This window comes from Nannobrachium achirus (assembly GCF_963921795.1).
Source record: "Nannobrachium achirus genome assembly, chromosome: 22".
NCBI lineage: Eukaryota > Metazoa > Chordata > Actinopteri > Myctophiformes > Myctophidae > Nannobrachium > Nannobrachium achirus.
In genome coordinates, this window is record NC_137829.1 from 17,140,554 (window position 1) to 17,150,553 (window position 10,000).

Consider the following 10,000-nt stretch of genomic DNA (forward strand, 5'->3'; position numbering starts at 1 on the left):
AAGTGCATTGATGCAGCCCTTCAGTTGCAGATGCCTTTGTAAAGAGTCCTTGGAGGTCCTTGTCCTGTGAGTGACAGTGACATTGTGCGGTACAGTGCAGGTGAAGGCGCTCGCTGGCTCTGATGCTGCTCCTGTACGTGATTACAGTATAACCTCCTTGATTGCAATCACCGTCCATTGTTGAAATGGAAGCCCTTGTCGTTCTGATGAACAATTACTACTGCTCCAATGCCTCTCAACGTGTCCTTGGGCTCTTCTTTACCTTTGCTTTTGGTTGTTGTTGCTTTTTTTACACCGTGGCTCCTAAAGGGAGGCAGCAAGGGCGGCGTCCCCTTCCCCGCACATAGGGGACGCAGGTTAGCATTTCACCAGCTTAACTTTCACCAGCAGGGGGACAGAACGTCGGCAGGTTAGCATTTCAACAGTGTTAGTTTTACTGAGGTTAGGGTTAGGGTTAAAGAGGTGGTGCCATGATTCCCCCCCCCCCCCCCCCCCCCCCTCTAAAACATGATTATCAGGTATTATGATTATACTAGGAGGAAGATTTTTTCCAAAAAAGTATACAGAAAGAGTTAAAATTGGGTTTTTATGTGGCCACACCCCCAGTTCATTAAGTATGCATGGATGTCATGGTGGGTGGTGACCCAGCTGAGTTAGCCACACCCCACAGTGTTGGGTGAATGGTAAAAGGAGAGGGGTTGATTATATGATGTCATTTAATCTGTGTTTTCCGACTGGGCCTTTTGAGGCCCAGTCTTTCAGCTTTCAGGAAGAAACCAAAAATACACAGGGAAGACAAATCTTCACATTATAACCACGCCTGTGGGTCTATTAGAGCAGGGGTACTCAAACTTCTGAACCTGTGGGCCACATTACAGAAATGGCAAGGGGCCAGGGGCCAGTTGATAAAATGACAACATTTATGATGGTCTACTTGATAACTTCTGTCTTTCATTGGCGCCTTATATTGTCCATCTTAACAACTGACACAGTTTTTTTTTTGGCAAATTAAACATACTGTGGTTGTTGAATTTCCATGAGAGAGAAAAATCTCAAAATATCTCAAAACAATGCGTCCATTTTGGGTTAATTTTGGGATTGACTGATTGATTGGTGGGCCAGTCAAAATTGTGCCACGGGCCGGAAGTGGCCCCCGGGCCTGAGTTTGAGTATCACTGTATTAGAGTAATGTCAACTCCATATACACATACAAAACAGAAAAAGTACAAAACTATGGCACCACCTCTTTAAGGTTTGGTTTAGGTGCTACCTGGTGGTGCTCCGTCCTCCCATCCCGTCCCGTGGGGAGGGGATGGGGACAGGGACGGGTACGGGGACGTCTCCAGGTGCTACCTGACGGCACACCGTCCCCACGTGGGGACGGGTCTGGGACGTCAAAAGAGATCGCCCTCCCTCCCTAAAGGGCCGAGCCATCCTGAAGCGTGTTCATTGTGTGAACCCCCCCCCCCCCCCCCGACGGGGTTAATTAATTAACGGGGTTAATTACTAAATGTTTAATTGAGAAAGGTACTTTATTTCATGTGGGAGTGTCCTAAGATGCAAACATTTTGGAATGAAGCCATGAAGTGTTTGTCAGAAATCTTTAACATTTTAAAATTACAGTTCCTCTAAGTGCTAAACTCTGTATACTCGGGATGTATCTACTAAATAACTATAAAGTCACAGCAAAGCAAACTAAAATCTTAGACTATGGACCAGTGGGGGGCCCCGAGCCACAGGCTGGGAAGCACCCTGCGTGGCGTCTTATCACAACAAAGGGGTTAATTGTACAGAGAGAGCGTTTCTCCGCTGAACTAGTTCCTATACGGAGTAGAGTGGCTTGTGGTTCTGACATCATCAGAGTCCTGTAAGGATTGTAATTGGATTTCCAGAATAGGCTAAAGCCCTTCTTTTCTCTTCGCGCTGCGCTGTGCTAATGGAGGTTAAATGAAATGGTCAGCCATGCACAAACCCTCTGATCACTGTGTGTGTGTGTGTGTGTGTGTGTGTGTGTGTGTGTGTGTGTGTGTGTGTGTGTGTGTGTGTGTGTGTGTGTGTGTGTGTGTGTGTGTGTGTGTGTGTGTGTGTGTGTGTGTGCGTGCGTGCGCGCGCACGCACGCACGCACGCACGCACGCACGCACGCACGTGCGTGCGTGTGTGTGTGATTTCAATTCTATGCAAAGTATTAAGAAATACAGAAACAGAATTATCGCTTGCTGTCAGGCAGGAATGTCTGTTTAATTTTAACTTTTTTTTCTTTTCGGTATAAATGAACGGCTTACTTCGTGGTACGAGAGCACGGCACAAGAGTGGCAAAAATATAGCCGACCTACAAGCTCACTACGGTTCGCATCGCGGCGTGTTGCGAGCTTGTAGATCTGCGTTAAAACAAGTCGAACATGAGTGTGTGTGTGCGTGCGTGCGTGCGTGCGTGGGTGCGTGTGTGCGTGTGTGTGTGTGCGCATTAACTCACCACACATCCTCTGCATCCACGTCACACTCGGCCCCGAACTGGCAGATGTCACAGGTGGATGTCTCCTTCTGACCCGCCTCCGCAGACCCCTCCCCTCCTGAGAGAGAAAGAGAGAGAGATTCATAACGTCAGCCATCTAATGTATCCCAGCAAGCACGGTCAGGACCTGGACCAATCAGTGACGTCTCGATTGGGGCCAGATCAAGTCAAACCATGACTAGTCAGATCTGGCCTAGAATATCACCTAATTTCAACCAACATAAATCCTGCCCACAAAAACGGACGTCTGTATTAATCAGAGCGGGTCCGATCAAGACCAGATAAAATATCATAACTAGTCAGATATGTCTCAGAATATAACCTTACATGCTCATATTTCAACCAACATTACCAACAATAACAATAATCCATAAGTCCATTATGACGTCCTGGTAATGACGGCAAGATCATCCCCATATGGGCGGTGATCTGGCCTAGTTCTGAACGTCACCAGAGTCACCGGAGGACGTTATCATAACGTTATCATGACATCATTTGGCTTACAGGGATCTTTCGTTGTACATCGTCGCTGTCAGGTGGACCATGGACCGACTATGGACGCCACAAACGTTAACATTTTGTATTATGAGCCGCTGTTGCACCGATCCAACACAAGACTGTATTTAGTCACACCAGGGGGCCACGTTGATACAACCCAGCTTGTCAGAGCTGTCCTAAAATGTTGATGTCCTCACAAGGGACACAAGAAGAGTGGGCACTAAGGAAGAGTGGGCACCTCGATGTAAAATGAGCTATTTTTGTCCAAAATGTAACCAGACGGGTTAAAAATGACAGGGTATACAGGTTTTGAAGCAATTTGTAGCAATTTCAGATATATCAGGCCTTAACTGCTCATGTTCAATCATGTTCTAATCATGTATACTTTACATTGCTTTACACAGACAATTTTACAGTGAGGTGCCTTCTTCCTTTTACCCTCACAAGTACAGTAATACAACCTTAAGTGTGTGTGTGTGTGTGTGTGTGTGTGTGTGTGTGTGTGTGTGTGTGTGTGTGTGTGTGTGTGTGTGTGTGTGTGTGTGTGTGTGTGTGCGCGTGTGTGCGTGTGTGTGTGTGTGTGTGTGGTGGTAGTAAAAGCAATCACTCAGACCTCAAACTACCCCCCTCCCCTCCCTCTCTCCTTCTCCCTTTCTCTCTTTGTATTTGTGATGAATCTTCTTCCCTACCTTGCCGTCCCCCTCGGCAGCCCTCCCCTCCTTTTGGAGCGCCTCTATTTTTAACCCGGTGGCGGAGAGAGAAAGAGAGAAAGAGAGAGAGAGAGAGAGGGAGAGAGGGAGAGAGAGAGAGAAAGAGAGAGAGGACCCACGAGGACAACAACCTGGGAAGTATAGAGGAGGAAGTCTACCATACTTCCCTCCTATGTGGCGTCTTTCATCTCTCACACACACACACTTCTTGTTGCCAGTGGCGGACATTAACTAAGTATATCTACTCATGAAGTACAGTTACACTTTTAAGTAAGGCTGGGAAATATATAGTACCTTCATCGAGGTATGCAACATGCAAGGTATACATATCGACGAAGACGGCTTGAAATGAGGTATTGGTGTACTGTATGTGTCAAATTAATTAATAGACACACTATGCATGCACGTAGCACATGCTAAAAAAAAGCAGTTCATCTGTAACCAGGTGTGGTTATTTCAATAAAACCATTGTTGGAAAATGGAAATGAGGCATTTCATTTCTTTATTCTATGTGTACTGTGCAGTATGCATGCATGGATATACTAGGCATTATCTGGGTTAGGCAGGCGGTGGACCTAAAGCAGAAAAACATTATACACTGCAAGTTTTTACTAATATCGTGAGTAATATCGATCGAGGTATTCAACAACATTATCGAATATCGAAGTTTTGCTAATATCGCCCAGCCTACTCTTACTTTACTTGACTATTTACTTGCCCCCCCCCCCCCCCCCAATTCTACTCCCACTACATCTCAGAGGCAAATATACTTTTCCTTTTTTTTTTTACACCACCACAATTATTTGAAAACTTTAGTACCAAGTTACTTTGTAGATTAACATACATTGACTAATTAGGCCCTATAGGTTATGCTCAGGCTATTCCAAAATAGAAGATCTACACAATGTATTGCTACTCTTACTTAAAGCAAAAGATCAGAGTAGTGCTTGTTGCTCCCCTGTGTGCGCGCTGCCTGCCGCCTTCCTACTTTTTCTGCTTTCTCTTGCAGCTTTTCTTTTGTTATGTGGACGGTTCCCTCGCGACGTGAGCAAAAGAACGGTGAAGCCAGAGTCCTTGTGAGGAGGATTAACCTGATTCCACGCTAATTTCCCGGTGGCTAAAGTGGGATTTTTGCTCCATTTCTTTTTGCTTGGACCTGCGTTTTGCCTTTCTTCTTTTAGGTCAAAGTTGTTTAACTGTACTGTACTGTATTCTTTTATTTTGTGTTTGTGTCCCACAGGCAGGTTCAGCCTGGATTTACTTGCGTCTTCGAGTACTGATTAGCCACATGTGTCCGTACCCCCCACACACACCCACACAAACACACACACACACACACACACACTTTTTGTGTTTTTTTCCATAAATGAATGCCCTAAATTAGTGCTATTTTCACAATTTCAGCCCCTAACATTTGACAATTTGGCCAATGTTTAATTTGTCATTTCAGAGGTAGTAAAAAGTCCTTCAATTGCCACTTTAGAAATGTGCATATACCCTCTATACACTTAAACTTTATGTTGGTTTGTTTTGCTGTTGAGAGAGAAAACAATGTTGCACGTTATGTTAATCATCTGGGGACCCCCCCAAAATAATTTGGGGACTCCCCTGCGGGTCCCAAACCACAGGTGGAGAACCACTGCACTCCACTGGCCGCAGCAGGCGTTTCTTGGACGGCAGCCACGACGCGGCAGTGAAGCGGCGAACAGCAACCTTTCCATCGCCCGTCTCGCCTGGCGCCCGCCCGGCGGGCTGACGACACGCAGTCAGGCGTTCCACGCTGCACACTCAGTATGCATGGACACGCTTCACCATATAGCTTAAGGAGAGCTTCACACAAGGTGTGAAGCGCCAAATTGTGCTCCTGAGACCACTGTGATTGCACGTGTTCTTGCATTCATTCATTCATGCTTGGTATTTTTATTTTGTGTTCGGGTCAGATATGCAAGCTCACAGCATTTGTGCAAGTCTTGGAATATTTTCCACCCGATTCTATAAATGTCTTCTAATTCCTTCTTCTAAATCAGTGGTTCTCAAACTTTTCCATGTCAAGGACCCCCAAAATTACATATTACGTATTTGGCCGCGGACCCCCATCTCGAAATATGTTGTTCCAGGGACCACCCAGAAGCAAATATTTCACTTTTAAAAAGATATATTCAAAGACTTGCAAAAAACGTTGAGAACATTTAAAAATTTGTCGGATCTCATTCACGCCAGCTCTGGCTGTAATGTTCGTCTAAAACAAGCTCAAAGCGCATCACGTTGTGACATAATGCTGAGCTTGCAGATCTGCTATTGTTTGGATGAAGAGATTTGGTGAAGACAGAAAAAAGCGGACCGAATACAGCTGTAAAACTTGAGGGCTTAAAGTGTAAAATCGGAATTCCGCCACTGTTATCAAAAGGGTAAGAATTCCGGACTATAATGACTGCGTGAGGCAGACAGAAAAGACATATTTCGCAGCGTGAATGAGGCCGTTTTCCCACTCACGTGGAGGATGCAAAAGCTATGGGACTCTCCTCCCCGGCAACAGAAGGTGGTTGAAAACACTCAAAAGCTCAACCAGAGGTGGAAAAGGTACTTGCATTCTTTACTTAAGTAAAAGTATCAATACTGCAATGTAGATGTACTCCGTTACAAGTAAAAGTCTGGAATTCAAAATGTACTTGAGTAAAATTACGAAAGCATTGGCATCAAAATGTACTTAAAGTACCTACATTAAAAGTACAAAATGTTTGAAAATAGAAGATATACAAGCTCACAACGCGTCGCATCGCGACACGTTGTGAGCTTGTAGATCGGCTATTTTCAAATAGCCAAGGAATAAAATAGGGCCAAAGTGGATTAATGTATGTTAATATATAATATTATAGTTTATATCTGCAAAGTAACCAGTAACTAAAGTTTTCAAATCAATGTAGTGGAGTAAAAGTACAATGTTTGGATCCAAGATGTAGTGGAGTATAAGTAAAAGTATTGAAAATTGGACATAATCAAGTAAAGTACAGGTACCTCAAAGTTCTACTTAAGTACAGTACTTAAGTACATGTCTTGTCCATAGCTACTTTACACCACTGTGGAGGATGCAGCTGTGGGACTCTCCTCCCCGGCAACAGAAGGTGGTAATGAAAACACACTCAAAAGCTCAACACGCCGCGAGTGGCGACGGCCGGGAAGCAGAGAAAAGTGCGCTGGCGAAGGGTTCTGATGTGGGATCAATGGAGCATGTCTGAGACTTCAATTATTTGGGGTTGTGTTCCTACGGCTCACATCATCAGAGTTTAGAGCGTTGTCAACAGCCAGACACCAGGTTGGATTGAATTAAAGCGGGTTCAGCTGCTCGGTTCCTGCGTCCACATGTGTGTCATTTCTTTCATTTTCCCACAACTGCAGTGAGTTATGATTTGCCAGTGGTTGGAAGAAGTACTCACATTTTGAACTTGGGTAAAAAACGTCCAAATGGGACGTACACGCCTGTCTCAATCATGTCATCAGTATGCTGCAGCAGGCCTCATTTAAGACTGACAGCTGTCCCCTCACTGATTGGGTCGTGCCTCGCTGTGACAGGAGACACACAGTCAATCACCCACTGATGGCCTCGTTAGCCACGGCACTCCTGTTAGTTGGAGAGCACTGGTTCTCAACCTGTTGGTCGGGTCCCCCGGGGGGTCCCCCCCCCCACATGACTAACTTAATGTGCAACATTGTTTTCTCCCTCAACAGTAAACAAACCAACATGAAGTTTAAGTGTATACAGGGTATCTAAAGTGACAATTTAAGGACTTTTTAATACCTCTAAAATTACAAATTAAACATTGGAGAAATTGTCATATATTAGAAGCTGAATTTGTGAAAATAGCCGATCTACATGCTCTTTTTCACATTTCAGCATGAGAATTTTCACATTTCTTTTCAACATTTTCCTAAGCCAATAATTTCATTATAAATAAATGTACCCCAGTGATTCCGGTTGGAGACTCTCCATCCGGAATCAATGGGCAAACAATACAAAGAGTCTCCTCAAATTATTGGCTTCGGAATGCGACAAAAGCAAAAACATTTTTTTATTGAATTCGAGTCTCCATGGGGTGAACAATCGATAGGAAAAAAAATCATTTTGGGGGTGAACTACTCCTTTAAACAACTACACTGGATCCATTGCTGGTAATTGTCTCCACTTCCTGAAAAGTAACGTAATGATTTGATCTGTGTCTATTGGCAGGTGTGACAAATCTGTGTCTCCACAGCTGTGTTATGCTTCCAGTAAAACAGACATCTGAGTCCCATGAAAGGTGATCCAGGAAGCAATAAACACGATCCCAAACAGCCCCACGTACCATATCTTGGGGGGTTACGCTATCTCTGGTGCCGGGACGGCTGTAACATCATATCGTCTGTCGGGTGGAAACCTCATATGACCAAAACTGTTACTTTTCATCGCGCCACGTTCAGGGATGGGACGATTTGAACATTTTCATATTACGATTATTGTGTCAAAAAGAAATTGTGATTTATGATATTATCGCAATAATCAAAATATCCCCAACATCCATTATCCTGCCTAACAGTTTTCGGAAAAGCGTATGTTTTCGTATCAGTGGTGCTCAAACCTTTTGATGTCAAGGACTCCCGGAAATATATTTGGCCGTGGACCACCCTTCTGAAAGGATTTTGCTCCAGGGAGCCCCAGAAGCAAAGATTTGAGTTACAAATTTTCGCTTTAAAAATATCTATATATTCAAAGATTTGCACAAATGTTCATGATTTTTTCAAAAAATAGCAGATCTACAAGTTCATGAGATCTGCTATTTTTGAATAGGCAAAGTATAAATTAATGGTTAAAGTGGTTAAAATCTAAAAGTGACACAAACTAAAAAGCTGTAATGTGTCCACGCGGTGGCATGGGGGGGGGGCTCCATTAGAAGGGAGACAGTGGCTGACAATTAAACCATGAAAGCCATCCGTCAAAGTGACATCATCAACAAGGCGCGGCCGGCCCCCGAGTGGCCAATCGGACGGCGGCAAGGAGGCGCGGCTGGGGGATTCCATGAAGCACAGCGCCAAATGATCCATACGCATAATGGATGTCGATATCGAAGAGGATGACAAACGACACGGCTGACTGAAGCCTAGATTCAATTTCTGTCTTTTTTTCTTATTCTGTGTGTGTGTGTGTGTGTGTGTGTGTGTTGGGTGGGGGGGCAGGGTCTTACCCAAAAAGTCATTTATCACCTCAGAGTCCCATTGAGGGAGAAGCGACCCCCAAACTCTGTAACGGCCGGCGAGAAGCCAAGGGCAGCCGTTCACAACGAGCCGAATGATAAAACGTCAAGCGACAACCAAAACGGCGCTGTAGGCCTAATGACTTTAATATAAATGATGACACAGTCACTACTGGCCAATAGGATGTTTGAACAGAAAACCCTGAAGTAAACAAAGTGAAGATATGGCGACATAAAAACGAACAAAAAACGTAGTGTAACTAAAAGGCAATGCAAACGACAAACTTATTTTCTTTCTTTTCTTTTCCTGAGCCAATAACTTGATGAGCAGGTCATCGGCCAATAGGAGACTGAGTAGGAGACTCTTTGAGTTAGACCAGGGGTCTTCAACGTTTCAGGCCAAGGACCCCTTGGCTTAGAGAGAGATGAAGCAGGGACCCCCACAACCTTTTCTTAGATTCCATATAGTTTCATTGCTTGACAGCACAATTGATCATCAGTGTATTTTGGATTCAGGTCAATTTGTGTTTTCAGATATTTAACCACTTGAACCGTCAATACTTAATAAACTTGACCTTTCACTCTGTACTTAGTCTGCTCTTTTCCCCCTCTACACCAAACCTCTTTGCCAAAAATAGCCGATCTACAAGCTCACAGGGCGAGGTGTTGTGAGCTTATAGATCTGCTATTTTTGGCTAAAGTTCTCAGAATAAAGACACTAGGGTTCAAGTGGTTACTATAAAAAAAGAAGAAAAATGTTTCTATCACACAAAGATTTGGAGGACCCCCTGTAGTAACTCCGAGAACCCCCTAGGGGTCCCGGACCCCCTGTTGAAGACCCCAGAGTTAGACTGTCAGAGACAGTCACACTATGTCACTGCTCCACACTTTGTTTCTACACAAGCGTACAGCCATTATTGCGACCAAAGGTCGCAGTTTACCATGAGAAATGGCACAGCTTGTCTGTGTCCGTGTAGACGTGTGTGTAGACATTTTTACAGTCTATGGGTTGGTTCCCTTGGCACATCACTGTGACATCACAGGTGACATCACC

The 10,000-nt window shown here is 44.4% G+C and overlaps 1 protein-coding gene across 1 annotated transcript in view; it reads right to left on the reverse strand.

Annotated features, from left to right (window-relative positions):
* Positions 1-10,000, reverse strand: part of tmeff2a (transmembrane protein with EGF-like and two follistatin-like domains 2a) — a gene marked incomplete at both ends in the record, with an annotated part of 198,677 nt that overhangs the window by 22,775 nt on the left and 165,902 nt on the right. Inside the window, one exon of the mRNA XM_080752724.1 lies at positions 2,475-2,571. Within this exon, the coding sequence (XP_080608850.1) occupies positions 2,475-2,571 (97 nt within the window). The remainder of the gene's footprint in view (positions 1-2,474; positions 2,572-10,000) is intronic.